Here is an 18728-nt window from a genome sequence, read left to right as displayed (position 1 = left end):
CATCAGCCACACTATCAAAGGCTCATTCACCTACACTTCTATCAATGTGATATATGCCATCATGTGCCAGCAATGCCCCTCTGCCATGCACATTGGTCAAACTGGACTGTCTCTACGTAAAAGAATAAATGGACACAAATCAGACGTCAAGAATTATAACATTCAAAAACCAGTTGGAGACCACTTCAATCTCTCTGGTCACTCGATTACAGACCTAAAGGTGGCAATACTTCAACAAAAAAACTTCAAAAACAGAGTCCAATGAGAGACTGCTGAATGGGAATTAATTTGCAAACTGGATATAATTAACTCAGGCTTGAATAGAGACTGGGAGTGGATGGGTCATTACACAAAATAAAACTATTTCCCCACGTTTATTCCCCCCCACCCCCACTGTTCCTCAGACGTTCTTGTCAACTGCTGGAAATGGCCCACTTTGATGATCACTACAAAAGGTCCGTCCATCCGTCCCCCCCACTCTCCTGCTGGTAATTGCTCACCTTAAGTGATCACTCTGGTTACAGTGTGTATGGTAACACCCATTGTTTCATGTTCTCTATGTATATAAATCTCCCCACTGTATTTTCCACTGAATGCATTCGATGAAGTGAGCTGTAGCTCACGAAAGTTTATGCTCAAATAAATTTGTTTGTCTCTAAGGTGATACAAGTCCTCCTTTTAACAACTGGATAGTACATGAGAGACGATGGGCAGCATGGCACTAGGCTGAGCAGGGAGAAGTTGTGTTTGATGCAGTGGAGCAGGGGAGCCAGTGACGTGGTAAAAGCAACAAGCCAGGGAAATTATCTTCGCAGCATAGATATAAGCAGAGGAAGATTGCATCACAGCATGCATTGCACGTACCCCTCCGACCCTGTGCAATTCACCTTAGCTAAACGGGTAGTGATCAATGGCTCCATGTCTAGTTGGCAGCCGGTGTCAAGTGGAGTCGGTCCTGGGGCCAGTTTTGTTCAATATCTTCATAAATGATCTGGAGGATGGTGTGGATTGCATTCTCAGCAAATTTGCGGATGATACTAAACTAGGAGGAGTGGTAGATACGCTGGAGGGCAGGGATAGGATACAGAGGGACCTAGACAAATTGGAGGATTGGGCCAAAAGAAATCTGATGAGGTTCAATAAGGATAAGTGCAGGGTCCTGCACTTAGGATGGAAGAACCCAATGCACTGCTACAGACTAGGGACCGAATGGCTAGGCAGCAGTTCTGCAGAAAAGGACCTAGGGGTGACAGTGGATGAGAAGCTGGATATGAGTCAGCAGTGTGCCCTTGTTGCCAAGAAGGCCAATGGCATTTTGGGATGTATAAGTAGGGGCATAGCGAGCAGATCGAGGGACGTGATCGTTCCCCTCTATTCGACATTGGTGAGGCCTCATCTGGAGTACTGTGTCCAGTTTTGGGCCCCACACTACAAGAAGGATGTGGATAAATTGGAGAGAGTCCAGCGAAGGGCAACAAAAATGATTAGGGATCTGGAACACATGACTTATGAGGAGAGGTTGAGGGAACTGGGATTGTTTAGTCTGCAGAAGAGAAGAATTTTGGGGGATTTGATAGCTGCTTTCAACTACCTGAGAGGTGGTTCCAGAGAGGATGGTTCTAGACTATTCTCAGTGGTAGAAGAGGACAGGACAAGGAGTAATGGTCTCAAGTTGCAGTGGGGGAGGTTTAAGTTGGATATTAGGAAAAACTTTTTCACTAGGAGGGTGGTGAAACACTGGAATGCGTTACCTAGGGAGGTGGTAGAATCTCTTTCCTTAGAAGTTTTTAAGGTCAGGCTTGACAAAGCCCTGGCTGGGATGATTTAATTGGGGATTGGTCCTGCTTTGAGAAGGGGATTGGACTAGATGACCTCCTGAGGTCCCTTCCAACCCTGATATTCTATGATTCTATGATTCTAAAGCACAGCTCCCTAGCATTCCTATTGAACAGGCCCTCCCCTAAGGCTCTGAGCCCAGCCATTTATGGGTAGATGTATCTCCAAAAACAGACTCCCTCTTATCTCTGGCCAAAGTTTGAGAGACTGCTTGCTGGTGGTGGAAAAGGAGAAGTGCTCTCTTGAAATCTGGTTTTAAATTCTTGTAGGTGTTTTAGAGCCCTAAGGTTAAAATACTCAGTCTGCAAAAGTAGCAGCATAGACATTGTCTAACGTTTTCCTTTAAGGGCTTTTATAGGTTACGAATACTACCACAATGCCGCATGATGGTGTAGTTTGTACACATGGGTGTAGTTTGGAGGGGCATAGGGGAGCATTGCCCCCCCACCCCAGCTGCAAGCCTTGGGTAGGCATGGAATTTTTCCCCCATGCACAGGTCCACTCTGCAGCCAAGGCCCAGTCCCTGCTTGGAAGACCCGTTATTACTAGTGTTACGGTAGAGGCCTCAGCTGAGATCAAGGCCCCATTGGGCTAGGTGCCGCACACACTGTAATAGACGGTGCAGCCTTTATTTATCAGATTGATTTATGAGGGCTCCACGACGAAGGAATCAGAGTCAACAACATCAGTCCAAAACTAAGAGACAAGAGAGAATATAGGGGGGGAAATCAAATCAGTATCTTAGATGTCTGTATACTAATGCGAAAAGTATGGGGAATAAGCAGGAAGAACTTGAAATGCTAGTTAATAAACACAACTATGAGATAGCTGGCATCACAGAGACGTGGTGGGGATAATACAAGTGACTGGAATATTGGTATAGATGAGTACAGCTTGCTCAGGAAGGACAGGCAGAGAAGCAAGGGAGGAGATGTTGCCTTATATATTAAAAATGTCGACACTTGGACTGAGATCAGATGGAAATAGGAGACAGACTTGCTGAAAGGCTCTAGGTCACGATAAAAGGGGTAACGAATCAAGGGAAAGGTCATGGTCGGGGTCTACTGCAGGCCACCGAACCGGGAAGCAGAAGTGGATGAGGCTTTTTTTTAAACAACAAACAAAATCATCCAAAGCATGAGACTCGGTGGTGAAGGGGAACTTCAACTCCCCAGACATCTGCTGGGAAAATAACACAGCAGGGCACAGATTATCTAACAAGTTCTTGGAACGTATTGGAGACAAGTGTTTATTTCAGCAGACAGAGAAAGATACTAAGGGAGAGGCTATTCTAAATTAGACTCTGACAAATAGGGAGGAACGGGTTTAGAATTTGAAAGAGGAAGGTAGCTTAGGTGAAAGCGATCATAAAATGGTAGCGCTCATGATTCTAAGGGAGGGTAGGAAGGAAAAACAGCACAATAAAGAAAATGGATTTCAAGAAGGCAGACTTTAGCAAACTCAGGGAGTTGGTAGGTAAGATCCCATGGGAAGCAAGTCTAAGGGAAAAAACAGTTCAAGAGACTTAGCAGTTTTTCAAAGAGAAATTAAGGGCACAAGAGCAAACTATCCCACTCTGTAGGAAAGTTAGGAAGTGTGGCAAGAGACCACCCTGGCTTAACCAGGAGTTCTTCAACGATCTGACACTCAAAAAAAGAGTCTTACAAAAAGGGGACACTGGGACAATTTACAAAGGAGGAATATAAATAACACAAGTATGTAGGGACAACATTAGAAAGGCCAAGGCACAAAATGAGATTAAACTAGCTAGAGACATAAAGGGTAACAAGAAAACATTGTACAAATACATTTGAATCAAGAGGAAGACCAAGGACAGGGTAGGCCCATTACGCAGTAAGGAGGGGGGGAACAATAACAGAAAATGTAGAAATGGCAGAAGTCCTAAATGACTTTTTGGTTTCCGTTTTCACCAAAAAGTGGAGTGGCAATTGGCCGTCGAACAGTGAATGCCAGTGAAAGGGAGGTAGGCTCAGAGGCTAAAATAGGGAAAGAACAAATTAAAAATTACTTAGACAAGTTAAATGTCTTCAAATCATCAGGGCCTGATGAAATACATCCTAGAAAACTCAAGAAGGTGACTGAGAAGGTATCTGAGCCATTAATCAAGTATCTGGGGTAGCCGTGTTAGTCTGTATTCACAAAAACAAGGAGTCCGACACCAGACACCAGACACCGACACCAGACACCTTGCAACAGTGATTTTTTCATCCTTCAGCACTCTATAGAACACAAGGGTCTCTTCCCTACCTTTAAGACTCCTCATAACGCAGCCTTTCCCTACTTGTCTGCTCCTGTATCTTATTGCATTACCCCCAGCATCCCCAGGCCTCCCACAATGGCAGCCTCCATCACCCAGTCATCTGCCTCTCCCACAAGCACCTTGGCTCTTTCTTCCACAGCTCCTGTATACCTGGTTCATCGCTCCAGACTCATCGAAAAGGCCACAGCACTCTCCTTCAAATCCCTCCGCAAGACCCACTTCTACCATGCCACAGAATAATAATCATGCTGCTTTTCTCTGTGGTAACGCCCCTCATCCAAGCACTGCAGTCCTTAAATACATTAATGAATGAAGCTTCACAACCCGTTATCCCCACTGACAGGAAGGTTGCTCTGGGGTGAATGTGACTTCACGGTCTTCTTCTTTCATACGCATCACAAATCCATACCTAGATTGTCCAGCCATCTGACTGCCGCTTTATCAAGGGAAGCAAGATCGTGCAGTCCCCCCTCCAAACTTCACTATTAAAAAGGTTTAGCTTTATTTCCAACCATGCTTCTTACCTGTGATTTTATGTCACCCAGAGAGAAGGTATATTAAGAGTTAATATTTACAGCAATACAACATCTCTGTGGCCCTGTTATAAAACTAAAGCTATGTATAAAATCCATGTTGACTACCTGGTCACCTGGTCCAGTACAGTCATCAGAGCAACTGGTCCAGTAGAGAGTCCTGGATAGCAGGTAAGTGTTCGTGGAAGGTATGGTTACACTTGAGTTTTTGCGCTGACAGTTTCACCGGTGATAGGGAACCGGTGAAAGAAAAGTGCTGGTTTCTGTACTCACTTCCACAGGCGTCAGAGAGTGTTTACATTTGCAGCATTTCCATCCCCGATGAGAGCAGCGCAGTGAGGGCAGCTATCCCACAGTGCAGCTCTCCCCATTTTGACTATAGGTCTTGTGGTAAGTGGGGGTAAGCACAGGGTCCAAGCGGGCGATCCTTCACTCTGTGGAGCAGCCAAGGTTACTTGGCCAGATGAGCACTTGCAAACAAAACAGGAAAGGGAGTTCCCGTGGCTTTACAGGGGAAGGGGCAGACATTGGTTTACCTGGCCTCAGAGCATCAGAGCTGCTGGCCAGAGTGATCACCCTAGGCACTGTGGGATATTCTCTGGAGGCTAAAAGCTTTTTTCACAGGAAGAACACGTCTCCACTTGCACATCACCGCAAAAGGATCAGCGGTAAGATCTGTACGCCTCTCGTGGAGGTGGTTTTCTGTTTGCGGTGGAACTTCTGTCATTGGCATTGTTCCTGAGTAGGCATGTTTTCAGTCCCATTCTCTGAAGTCTGCAACAAAGTTCTCTCTGCCTGTCTTTTAGACGGATCCTTTAAAATATGACAAAGTAAAACAAAGACATTTTGAACATTCAGTTACTAACAATCAAATGGCTGGTACATTGACCCATACACCTGCTGGAGTTCTCTTTCTTAGAGTTTGTTTTCTTAATCATTATGATGAAGTATTATAATCCTTATTGATGTCGTTCCCCATTTAGAACAAAAAGTTATACTGTCTGGCATCATTTTTTCCTATAAAAAGTGTCCAGTTTGCTGGACGGATCTTAGACTTTGTAACTAGCTAATTTCACATCATCTTAAACTGTGTAGTGCCATAAAGATATCGATAAACCCGGAATAAAACAGCAACTGTTCTTGAGAAGCCCATTTCCAAATCAAATATGCTGAAAGGGAGACAAGGTAAGTAAGGTAATATTTTTTCTTGAACCAACTTGTGTTGATGGAAGAGACAAGCTTTTGAGCTTCCCAGAGCTCTCTTTCAGGTCTGGGAAAGATAACCAGGGCGTAACAGCTAAAGGTGAGATAGATTGTTAAGGGTAAGAAGTTAACACATGTTGCAATACACTATTTAAACAAAGTGGGAAATTAACACCTCTGCAAGTCATAGGACAAAGCAGGGTTAGGAGGTTACAAATAGTTGTAAGGACTGGTATAACCGCTGTCTCTGCTGAGTCCATGATTTAGGGCTAGTCTACACTGGCAATGCTAAAGTGCTGCCGTGACAGCGCTTTAACGTGGCTTGAGTGGTCGCAGCAGAGCACTGGGAGAGAGCTCTCGAGGGCTCTAAAAAAAAAAAAAAAAACCACCCCCATGAGGGGTGTAGCTCCCAGCCAGTGTAGACAAGCCCTTAGGGTCTAGCAGAGTTATGAACTTAAGGGCAAGTCTACATTTAAAAAGCTGCACCAGCAGAGCTGAGCTGCTGAAGCGCTTTAGTGAAGACACTACTATGCCCATGGGAGAGCTTCTCCTGTCGGCGTCGTTAATCCACCTCCAAGAGAAGCGGTAGCTTTGCTGGCAGGAGAAGTCCTCCCATCGACATAGCACTGTCTACACTAGGGGTTGGGTTGGTGTAACTATGTCGCTCGGAGGGGATGGGGGGGATTTTTCACATCCGAGCGACTTCGTGATACCAATGTAAGTTTGTAGTGCAGACCTTGCCTACGCTCCCAGGCTCGTCTTGTGCAGGTTTCCTTCGAGGACGAGGAACGATAAGTCAGATAGGGAGTGATTGCTTTGTGAAAAGTGTTCACACAAGGGTGTCTTTTATAATTTTTTGAGTGTGACCTCATTGGAGAGTGTAGTGATTGTCTGGTATCGTCCACATAGTTGTTGGGGCAGCTGGTGCACTGGAAGAGGTTCACCAAAATCTGACCCGCCTTGTATTTAGCTGTGGTGGTCCGGTTACCTTTCCCAGACCTGAAGAAGAGCTTTGTGAAGCTCAAAAGCTTGTGTCAACCACCAGCAGAAGTTAGTCCAGGAAAGAATATGATCTCACCCACCTTGTCTGTCTCATGTATGTTTAAGCAGTTTGGGAAATAGGCTTCAGGTGGCACGCCTGGGAGATTAAAGGGCCAAAAGACAAAGGAAAAAAGTCCATTTTAACTTCAGACGTTAAAGATTCTTTTGCTTTAAAGTTTGCTATCACTCAGAGCCACCTGTTACAAAGGTTCATTACATTGTTTGGATGATAGATGTCCAAATAGTGGGGACCTTGACCTTGGGGCACGTTTAACGCCGAATTTTGCACTCCTATGGTACCTTCCATTTAGGGATCTCAAATCACTTCACAAACATCATGGAGCAAATCATGGTCTACGCACAGCCCAGGTAATTTGCTCTGTTGCTTTCCGGGCTTTGCACAGCCACAGAGTATGCATGTGTAAGTGTGGGGGGAAGAGTCAAGTCTTTGGTATCCCCTAAGGTGGGTAGTTTTCCCATTTTACAGATGCAGAAAGTAAGGCATATTTACCCAGATCCCCCAAGATATTTAGGTTCCTAACTTCCATTGAAATCAGGCGCCTAAATACCTTTAAAATCAATGGACATTAAGAGCCTAAATACTTTTGAAGATCTGGACCATAATGTTTAAGTGACTTGCTCCGAAGTCACATAGTGACACACACACACACACACACACACTTGCAGCAAGCAGACATAGCCATGGCAGAGACACTCAAGCAAACCCCTGCTCCAGGTCTTGTGCATAGTAAATAAAAGACAAGACAACTCACCCCTGTCTCCTGTGCAGCTGCAAAGAAAAAGAAACAACTGCGTCAGAAAACAGTCTGGTGCATTTTGTATTGACACGTTTATGTATTAATGTCCCAGGGCCAAGTCCTGCCCTTAGACACATGCACAGCTCTCTGCGATTCAATGGGGCCATATGTGTGCACATCTGCAAAACGTGGCCCCACTCTGCTCTAACTGCGCTTTGCACTACACTTAGTAGCATCTTGAGGAATCACCCCGCTTGGAGAGGAAGGTGGTTACGTGACAATGCTAATCCAATGTGATTCTGGGCTCTAACAATGCTTTGCATTGATACAGCACCTAGCCTCTAAGGATCTCAAAGAGTTTTGCAAACAGCAAGCTATAAGGTGGGCATTATGTCAAACAGCTACACTACGGCAGAGGGAAATTGAGCGATTTGCCAAAATTCACACCTCTGGTCATTGGCAGAGCTGAGACTATTATCCAGGAGTCCGGATTCCCAGTCCCAGCTATAACCAGTAAACAATGTTCTCTCTTAGACCTGAGAACATGTTCTTCTCTTGGTGGATAAATGATGGGGCAAAACGGAGATGCTTATTTCTGAAGGAGTAACAGGTTATGAATAGAGCCCAAACTCCCGTTCCATTAACATCCCTGCTCCCACAGTGAATGAAAAGGGAACTTTGTAAACACAGATCAGATACAAGCAGGAAAGATCATCAGGAGGGGAGAACTGGTCCAGGTCGCTTGGAGAATGTGAACAGCTGGTATTTCTAGCCACTGCAGAACCTGGCCTGGGAAAAAGGCCGGTTTTGGCCATGAGCTGGGGAGGGAGAGGATCTTCCCGAGCTGGGCTGGGGGCATGTCCACTGCAGCTGGGGCGATAGCGCAGCCCCCTGGCCTGGGACCAGCCAGTTCACCCAGTAAAGTAGGTCACATTTAGGGTCAGCAAAGGGTCTTTCAGGCAACCCTTTAAAGAAGAGAGATTTAGACTCTCACAGGATTCTCAGTTTGAAGAGGCAATTCCAGTTACAGGTTGGCATGTTCCAGGGTGAAACAAAGACCAATGTGGGAAGTATGAACTCTGCCAGTCTGACCCCTTTAGAGACCCTTTGACAGGTTTCACAGGTCCCACGCTTTTCTTACTTACGTGTTAACTCACTTTTCCTCTTCTTCCTCCGCCATAAAAAGACTATTCCTCCAGCCACTGGAAGTACAAGTAACACTGGAAGGACAATTATCAATGCTATCGCTTTGACAGAAAGGCCTTTTTGTACACAAACGGCATTAGAAGTGGCTGTCCCGGCCTTTAGTTCTGTCATCCCTTCCTCTTCACACCTAAGATGAAGGAAGATAAGTTATTAAACATCTCAGCATATCTACAGCCTTCCCACTGTCTCGGGGCACCCATCATTCTGCCAGGTGGATTCTTTAATATATTGGATCAAATATGATAAGACCCCATCCAGATTCTGACCCTGCAGTCTGTGGACAGGCCAAACTCCCACTCATTTCAATGTAGGATTGCGCCCTTTGAGCAATAGAAACCTACACATTGGAAAATTAAGTTATAAGGGCCCAAATAGTGAACAGAACATACGATTAGACTGAAAAATACAAAGACAATAAATTGACTGTGGTGACCTCAGAAGTTTTTACCTGCCCACACCTCAGCGTAGGATTCTGTGTTTTTAATGCCTGTGTCACTGGCTCTAGGTTTTTTGTCGCCCCAAGCTCCGAGCCATGGCCACTGGTCGGCCTCAGAACAGACCGAGCCTGCGTCAGGGGCTGAACTGGCCCCCAGCTGCCCATGCCAAGGAGGCAGAAAGGTCTTTAGGACTTGGTGGATAATCGAAGAAGGAGCTGGTTTTCAAGTCTTTATATTTGCAAACCCTCCCCGCTCCTGTGTGGCCATGGGGCTCTCTGGCCATGGAACTGGGGCTGTTACACTGCATGGGTGGCCCAGGATCTGGATCCACACAGTCTCTCTGCCATGTCACTGGGCTCTGTGCAGTGAGGATCTGGCAGAGGGGGCTGTGGTTGGAATCCACCAGCCATCCCATCTCACGGTTATAAACAGCCCCGAGGTGAATCCACGGAGAGTGCCCAGGGTATGGAAAGGGATTCCTGGGGAAAGGATTTCCCCAACACACAGCTCACAGCTGTACTGACTTAGGGTTACGTTTCCCAGCTGCTGAACTTCAGGGCATCTCTAACCAGGTCAATTATAGCCGCAAAATTCAGGTACAAAGAAATAATGATGAATGAAAGGAGAGAACGCAGCGTGTAAAGTCAGTGCAAGGGAAAAGGCCATGTGTCGTCAGAGTCACCTACTTGGTCCATGGCTGACAGGTGCGTGACATCTTGGTTGCTGAGAAGGTTCCATCAGGGCAAACCTCACATACGTTGTCACGGAATTCTGTGCCTATAAAAGAGGACGACATAACTGAATTCTTTCCTGAATGTGGGGCCTACAGGAGCCTTGATTTCAGAAAGGTCTCCATCCACATCTCCCCACTGTCACCACCCCCACCATGTTGCAGAGCCATCTCGGTCAGTGCAGGAGTTAGCACTTTAAGACTAGATCTGCGCTGGTGTTTTATTCCTGCCCTGTACTTAAATCTGTCAGTACTCATAGAGCACAGGTACATGGGGAAAAATGCACCTCCTGCTGCCCCACATACCTGGGCCATTACAAGGGCCAACATCCCAAAGGAATAGTAAGACTCAAAATAATGGTGCCAAGTTGTGTAATAGCACAAAAGCTGCAACAGAACACAGCAGGGGTGGAGGGCAATCGGGTTTTGGGACGTGGACTTGCAGACCTATGTACATATTAGGTCGACTTACAACCACCGCAGTAATTGCCTCGGTGGTGCATTTCCACACTACCCTCCTTGGGCCAGTGGTGCATGTCCTAACCAGGAGGGCTTCTACTGACCTAAGAGGGGCAGTGTGGGGAGCTGAGAGCCCGGTCTCTTGGCTCTGCTGGCAGCTCCCTGCCAGGAGCCTGGCTGCCCCACAGGTTCCTGGGCTCCTGACAGGCTGCCTCCTCCCACCTCCTGTTGACACTGACATAATTAGGTCCCTTCCTAGCATGTCATTGTAAGGCGCCTCTTTGCCTTTTTCTGCACTTCTCTGCAACCTCCCTTTCTGTCGCAGTGTAGAAATGCTCTTGAACAGCCTGGGTGACATGTAAATGGAACAACAACACACACTCTGCTTTTCGACAGCAGCTCCCATCCCAGTATCTCCAAGTGCCGAGCTCTCAGGGCGTTAACCTCACATCACCCCATGCAGTATCCACCTTCAGAAACACACACCTGGCTGGCTGGACAGTCAAGCTCATTAGTTACTGGAGCAAAGAACCGTGAGGTACTTTTGGTTCGTCTGGAACTCACACGTGCCCTTGATCAAAAGCCTTACCAATGGACCATGGCCTGGATCCACACCCTCTCTCTCTGTAAAGGGACTTATGTGTCTACAGCAGTGATGTACTGCAGTGTAATTAACAGGGATTCTGCACCAGTAGAAAATGTCAGGTTTCAGAGTAGCAGCCATGTTCGTCTGTATCCACAAAAAGAAAAGGAGTACTTGTGGCACCTTAGAGACTAACAAATTTATTTGAGCATAAGCTTTCGTGAGCTACAGCTCACTTCATGGGACGCATGTTATGGAAAACACAGTGGGGAGATTTTATGTACACAGAGAACATGAAACAATGGGTGTTACCATACACACTGTAACAAGAGTGATCAGGTAAGGTGAGCTCTTACCAGCAGGAGAGCTGCGGGAGGGGGGCGGTGGGGCGAAGGAAGGGACAACCTTTTGTAGTGATAATCAAGGTGGGCCATTTTCAGCACTTTACAAGAAGGTGTGAGGAACAGGAGCGGCGGGGGGGGGAGTGGTAAGGGGGGAGAATAAACATGGGGAAATAGTTTTACTTTGTGTAATGACACATCCACTCCCAGTCTTTATTCAAGCCTAAGTTAATTGTATCCAGTTTGCAAATTAATTCCAATTCAGCAGTCTCTCATTGGAGTGTGTTTTTGAACTTCAACCAAAAAACTTCAAAAACAGACTCAAACGAGATCCCCCCACTGTATTTTCCACTACATGCATCCGATGAAGTGAGCTGTAGCTCACGAAACCTTATGCTCTAATAAATTTGTTAGAGTCTAAGGTGCCACAAGTCCTCCTGTTATTTTTTCAGTGGAAAATGTGTTGCTGAACAAGTCTGTTGCACCATAGGAGCTCCAAAGGGGGCATTGTTTCAAGAAAAGGGTGTGTTTAGCACACTTATCTTACTAACAGAATTCTCTGCCCAAAAGCGTGCTTGAGGGAGCTCTGTTTCTGGTGTGCAAGTTGAAGCTGAACTCACACTGCTGTCTGCTGCTGCGTAGGTGGGCTGCCAACATGTGTGAGTGCAAACCCACGGCCTCATGCAAATTGCTGCCTGAAAGAGCATCATGCGAGTGTCCAACGACACGCAGAGGAGTCTCAGCTCATCACAGCCTGTGACACTCAACCTTGCCCCTGTATTTTTCATGCATGTTTAGCAGGGGGATGGCAGCTTTGTGTCTGGCCTGGAAGACGACCGGAGCTCAGCTCTAGGGCAGGACCCTGGGCAGGGAATAGCAATTCCAGAGTGAAGGACCCCTAGCAGCTTTCTCCCTCCCACCCCCTGCCTCCCACGTATATTGAGGGAGCTCCATCTCAGTCAGGACCCAAACCACTTCTGTCTCTACAGGTCAAACCCAATTCCGACATGGTACCAACAGGCAACTCCACTCCGTCAGCAGGCTGCTGCATTCTGCAGGGTCCGAAGGGTGGCCCCAGGCAGAGCACAGTTCAGCAGAGACTCCTGCCTTAGGGAGAAGAGGTCAGAGGCGTCTGGCCAGGCACAGATGGAAAGAAGTGCTGTTCACCACAGCTGTGACCTGGGCATCCGGCTCAGCACGTGCTCTGAACCACCCTGGAGCTGTGCAACGCTGTTACAACTGGCAGTCACGCTCACTCAAAGAGGGGGGCCCATCTACAGCTCAGCCACTCTTCCGGCTGCTTCCCCAGCTCACCAGCATCACCTCAGTCTCACCTGGACCAAGTCTCAACCAGTTTGCCCTGCTCCAGATTCATTCTGTGACTGCAGGGTTTCCCCTTGGTATTACAGAAGTTATGTTGCCTTACCAGGTTCTTTCACCATAGAGCCAGGCAGGCAGATGGTGGAGGGACGACACATTTCACAGTCCAGGCCTGCAATGTGCCTGCAGAAATCCCCCGGGGCGCAGCCGCACATGGTGTTCTTCGTATATGAGCATTTTTCTTTTATTATCAGTCTGGCTCCTAAAGGAAAGTTACATGCATCACAAATACATTTACATGGGAACTAAACAGAGCAGATACAAAAATTAATGTGTATCCCCAGTCCTTGCTGATCCATGGTACAGGGCACAGGAGCTAGAGGGGTTTGTTATGATGACTCCATTTAACAAGTGTTGTCATGTAAACAGAACCCTCTGGAGCCTGATTCTCTGCTGCCCTGCACCTTGTGTTGTATTTACATCTGTGCAAAGGCTGCATGCAAAATGCTACCAAATCAGCGTTCTCTACACAGCTGCAGTTGAGATCGTGCTTTGCACCCACTCTGCATTCATCTGCAGAGGATCTAGCAGAGTTTAGCAGAGGGTCTAGCAGGGTGTGAATAATGACAAAGGCGGTGGAGAATGAGGCTCCCAGTAGCCACAGATAAAGGACCACAACCTCCAAGCCAGCTGGTCACTGGAGAAGCACTCCACTGTAGTGAGATTTTGGAGTGGCCATAACACCTGCTACACAACCTCTCCTCCTGGCTGCCCAGCTGATCCCCTTGAGCTGGGAGGGCCTTTGTGGCCACAGGCAGCTGATATAAACTAGAGCAGCCTGCAGGCTGTTCTAATTCATGCTGGGGACCAGACCCTAATTCCCCCACGAACAGAGGAGCGCAATGGTTGCTCACTGTCACTCATGTCACTCTCGCCTCCTGAGGTAGTTGCGTGTTCCTCAGCCACTGCTCAGGACCTAGGATCTGAAAGGGAAGGTTATAACCTTCCCCAAGTACAGTCCAGATCCTGAGGGTGCAGTGCTGCTGCTCTAGGACAAACGATACCATCTGAAATGTTTGATTACAATTATTGTTTATTGTTTTTGTTCTTCTTCTGCTAAATCTAGAGATCCACTTTCCTCCTGAGAAGAATCTCCTGGGATGATTCCACAGACCTTAATCAGTGGAAGATGTGCAACTAAAGCCCATGCACTGTGCCAGAAATCTCCACTTCCGTGATTTGCCCAAGACTGCAAGGAACTCAGTAAGAACTGTGAGCGGAACCCAGGTCTCTTGACTTCCAGTCTTGGATCCTAACAACTAGGCTGCTTTTGTATGTGTGGGCCGGGGGAGACAACTCAGAAAAAAATAATTAAAATCCACCCACACACAGAGCAGCTTCCTTACCTGCATCGCACAGTTTACATCTCATGCATTCCGTTAGGCCATTGGGATGCTCTGTATATGTGTCGTCCACACATGGCATGCAAGTTGTGCTGCTATTTTCTCTACAATGTTTGACCACCCTAGTCCCTAAAGCAAACAAAACAATTAGCTCCTGTGTAAATTAGGCTAATACATTTAATGCATTCATACAGAGATTGCAAAAGCAGGTCATTATGCAGGACAAATGCACACACTATGTGTGTGGATTTTACATGTTGCACACACCACCACTGGAAATAAAAGGTAAACGTCTCAGAACTAGACTGCCAGACCCGAAATCCTCTATTTCTGCACAACACAGGAACAGCGTAAACAGATACAATCTCATAACTCACACCCCTCCCTTATCAGCAGTATCCCTAGTACAGTCGTGCTTAGACTCTGTGTACCGGATACGGGACCGTTGACAGATGCATGTGTCCCCACTGTGACCAGTCAGGATCTTGGAAAAGATGCAGTTCTGAGTATTGTAGTTCCTCCTAGGGGGATGGAGAATCCCCAGGTGAAGCAAGTGACTGGAGGGATCATATGACCAGAAAGGGCCAGGGACTAAGAAGTCAGGTGGCTGCCTGTGGCCAGTCCTCTAGTACTGTAAGAGGTAGATTGAGAGGTGAGGGGCTGGGGCAGTCCTGGTGTCCACAGCAGCCTGCTGGACTGCTGCCTGGCACAGGGCTGTGGCTGGGCTGGGACTGGCAGAGGTCCCTGTGCAGAGGAAAGATCAGTAGGATCCTGATAGAAGGGGACTATGAGGGGCTGGGGAAGGGCTGGGGGATCCCGGATGCAGGGCAAAGGGTGAATACAGTGAATCCTAATGGGGACAGTGTATTGTCTGTGTTACAGTCAATCAGGGCAGAGATCTGGGCCATGGGCCGTCAGGCCTAGAGTTGGAAACAAGAGTTCAGCCAACTGGTCAGAGCTGTGTCCGGGAGGCAGGGTCCAGGAACAAGCCAATGGTCAGTACTGGAGTGACAGAAGCCGAGTGCAAGAGCCGCAGGGTAAAGTAGGGTTGTATTCAGAAGGTGCAGCCAAGAGTCAGAAGCCAAAGGGTTAACCAGAGTCACAGTCAGGAGGCATAACCAAGGGTCGGGGGTGGGGGTCCGAAGCCAGGACAGGGCTGGGGTAAGGACGGAAGCTGGCTGGAGCAGGGCTAGGACAGAGCAGGACCAAGGACTAGACACAGGAGCTGGGCAAGCCCAGCTGCAGGCAGGGTACACATTGAGCAGCCGCTGTTCTGCTCTGGGTGCCAGGCTGCTAAGCAGGACTCAGAACTGCTGATCCACCAGCCACTCGGGTGCTGTGACTGCCCCGCGATGCAACTCGGCTTACTGGCTCCCCAGCAGTGAAGTCAGTCAAGGGAGCAGGCCAGCAGCTGGTCCTACCTGACCTGGCCTCTGACAGGCCTCAACAGGTGAGGAAGAGAGGTGTTATGGAGAAAGTGACTTGCCCAAAGTATCACAGTACGTCTCCTTCTGGATCTCCTGTGTCCCAGGCCACAAGAACCATCCTCTCTATGTCCTCCACTGACAGGTGAGTAACAAGCAATGTAGATGTTTACATGGAGAGATCTGTGTCCTCACCACCAGTCAGATTCACAGTAATAGAGGCGACCAATGTCTCTGGAGGAGGCCGGGCAATTGGACTCTTTAGGGAAGGGTCTTGATTTTTAAGGAAGCAATCATATGTACCTACCAGCACTGCACATGGGACAGCATTCGCCATTTGTTTCATATTCGCCTGGGTAGCATTTTACAGCTTCAGAATGGGGCAGTTGTGTTATCAAGAAAACGACACAAATCTTTTGGGAAGAAAAGAAGAAAGAGTTTTGGATTTGCATCATGCAGGCTCAAAAGCAGACTGGAAGGAGCTGGTCGCACTGTGGCACTGATTAGTGCTGCAATGCTTTTGCCTAAAGCATTTTGTGTCCCTCAGGTTCAAGGTGGGGATTCAACAGTGACAACACTCCTAGCAAGCTCTTCTCAACCCTGACCCGGATGCAATGAGCTCTAGTGTCTACAGAGCAGCTTCCATCTCCTCTCTCACACCGCTACAGAGACACCACTGAAAGCAATATGAGTTGGGGGCACTGTTTAGGAAGTGCTCAGCACACTGCAGGATCAGGCCCTTTAAGTGTCTTTTGATGTTTCCTTTGCAGTAGGAAGCAGCGTTCGCAAACTGCATGTTACTGCAATAACTTCAATGACCCCATGAGCATGTGCCTCAGTCGTGTCTGGGTATAAGCGTCATGTGCTGAGTTGCTCTCTCCTGACACCCAACGAGGAGCTATTCCAACAAGGAAAACAACAACATGGGTTCTGGAAGCCTGGGTCCTTCCACCTGCTCTGGGCAAGGGGCTCGGGACATGGGCAGGGGGCTGCTTTCACCTCCACTGTGGGTGGGGTCCACCGCTCCTGCAGACTTTTGGGAGGGCTCTGGCGCCCTTGCTCTGGGCTGGGGCTACTGAGGGCCAGCCCGTGGCCAGAGACTCTGGGCGGCTGGAGCCAGTGCTTGCATCGCCCGCCCACCCCGCGCTCCAGGGCTGCGGGCCCTGCTGCCCAGCCACTGCTCTGGGGCTCAGGCTGGGGGCCGCGCTGCCTGCCCGCCGAGCACTCCAGGACAGAACTGTGTACGAGCCAAGGCAAGGAAGACTTTGGTAGTGCAAGCACATTCAATGGAGATCATAATGATGAACAAGATGATAATGATGTTGACTAGAAATGTTACCAGCACTCTTACATTTCCATGATACTTATACAAGTTTATTATCATATTTTGTTTTACCCTTTAGGGTATTCTTGTGATGCTTTGAGGTCACAAAGAAATCCAATTTTATCTCTTGAAATAATACATAGAGTCATTCAATTAACAGAAACAAATGCAAATTTCAAAGTGGTAATTTTAATGTGTTCATGGTGTCACTGTTTATCTCCGCTTCTGGGGTAATGGCACCACTTGACAGCTCCACATCATACTTTATCTTAAAGTGGACATATGAAGCTTTCAAATGATGTGTGATGTGTATTTGTACAGAGAGACTACATTAAGATGACCAAATCGATGGTGTCTGACGCTCACCTACATCGCCATTTCCTCAGTACCACTATCCAGATACTGGGTCAAACTCTGCTCTCATTTAAACCTTGAATAATTCTACTGACATTAGTTTGGCTAGAATCCAGCCTTTACAGCCCTGGGACATGATCCTCCATCCCTGACTCATGTGTGTGCTTAGCTCAGTTTGGGTCTAATCATGTGCATCACAGTGATGGGTTTGGATTCATAGAACGTGGCCTTTGACATTTCAGCTAAAGCCGCTTTCTGTAATGATTTTTCTAAATCCAGAATCATGGGGGATACCCTGTTAGACACTTGGAAATCATATTCCTTTTTCTTCCCGTATATTCTCTTTCCCTTTTACCCATGGTGCGTTTTGCCAAGTACTTATAATACAGTTGAAATTAGCAATATGACTGGCCAAGGAAAGCCCCAAACTGAGACCCATCAGCACAGCTTCCGTGTGGGCCAAGTGTTATTTCCTGTGCTGGCCTGTCCCTCACGTCCATACAACCATGGAAACCATGGGAGGAAATGGCAGATACAAAACAACAAACGATGGGGATAGAGCAGCAACAAATTCAATACAACGCACCACAACGAGCGATTGTCCATTTAGAATCCTCAAAGTTTTCCCCATTCAAATGGCAACTTTTGGCGGTAGGATTGCTTGTTTTTCTAAAATCAGTGTCCGTTAAAAAAAGCTTTTGCCAATCTACACAATGAAAAGTCAATCCACTTACACCCCCCCCCCCCGCCCCCAGCTCCAGGCTTTTGAGAACAAACCAAAATCTCCCAGCAGTATTTTTTCCTACTAAATGAAGGAGGAAAACTTGTATTTTTAAGATCCATTTTTGTTGGTCTTTGCTGTTTCCACCAGATGGAGCCCAACAGCTTCTAAAATGCAGAGAGATTTTCTCAACCAAGGAATAAACAACCCCAAACTCCGGCGGGCCAAGGGCGTGCAGTTTGCGTTTGTAAAAAGGATAAAAGTAAAAAATTCAAGTTCCTGGGATCTTCTTATTAGTCACAGTAGATTCCCACAATCCCTCTCCCTACCATCCTCCACTCCCTCCCCCACATAGGCACCCCCAAACCTCCCACAGTCTCTCTGCTGGGTTTGCTGGGCAGGTCCGATCTCGTTACCTCCATTTTATTTCAGGAGCTTTTGTGATCAACTTACCCAGAGCATGGTCCTGAGAACAGACCGCAGAGTGTGTCTGCTTCTGCCCCCCGCAGGGCATTGGGTCTCTGACCTCTACTGCTCAGCGGGGCCTCCAGGTCCCGGTCATTGGCAAACTGCTGGCCTCGGTGAGCCTGGTGCCAGCGCCCTGACCTGGGGTGTCCGTCCCATGGATTCCCTGCCCCCTTCTCCAGGGAGCTCCCTGGGCCCGCTCTCAGGACACAATTCCAAAGTTCTGCTCCGGTTCGGGGTCTAATCCAAGCCCGATGGCCCAGCAGCAGCAGCTGCCAGGAGACCAACTCCGACTCAGTCCAAGGCTCA

General features: G+C 47.7%; 2 protein-coding genes across 2 annotated transcripts in view; both read right to left on the bottom strand.

Moving 5' to 3' along the window:
* LOC140899947 (tumor necrosis factor receptor superfamily member 14) overlaps positions 1 to 4843 on the bottom strand; it is a 25349-nt gene extending 20506 nt beyond the window's left edge. The window contains exon 1 of the mRNA XM_073316280.1: positions 4759 to 4843. The gene's annotated coding sequence lies outside the window, so the exon portion shown is untranslated. The remainder of the gene's footprint in view (positions 1 to 4758) is intronic.
* LOC140899946 (tumor necrosis factor receptor superfamily member 14) lies at positions 3510 to 18728 on the bottom strand. Its single transcript, XM_073316279.1, has 8 exons — positions 18408 to 18728; positions 15863 to 15968; positions 14135 to 14260; positions 12835 to 12990; positions 9982 to 10072; positions 8798 to 8985; positions 7668 to 7684; positions 3510 to 5463 (listed from the first exon to the last, which is right to left on the bottom strand). Exons 1-8 carry the CDS (start codon positions 18414 to 18416, stop codon positions 5374 to 5376), a joined length of 783 nt encoding a protein of 260 aa, XP_073172380.1. The 5' UTR covers positions 18417 to 18728; the 3' UTR covers positions 3510 to 5373.

Source organism: Lepidochelys kempii, chromosome 18, assembly GCF_965140285.1.
Source record: "Lepidochelys kempii isolate rLepKem1 chromosome 18, rLepKem1.hap1, whole genome shotgun sequence".
NCBI classification, from domain to species: Eukaryota; Metazoa; Chordata; order Testudines; family Cheloniidae; genus Lepidochelys; species Lepidochelys kempii.
Note: the sequence above shows the minus strand (reverse complement) of the source record. Positions and strands in the feature narration are given on the sequence as shown.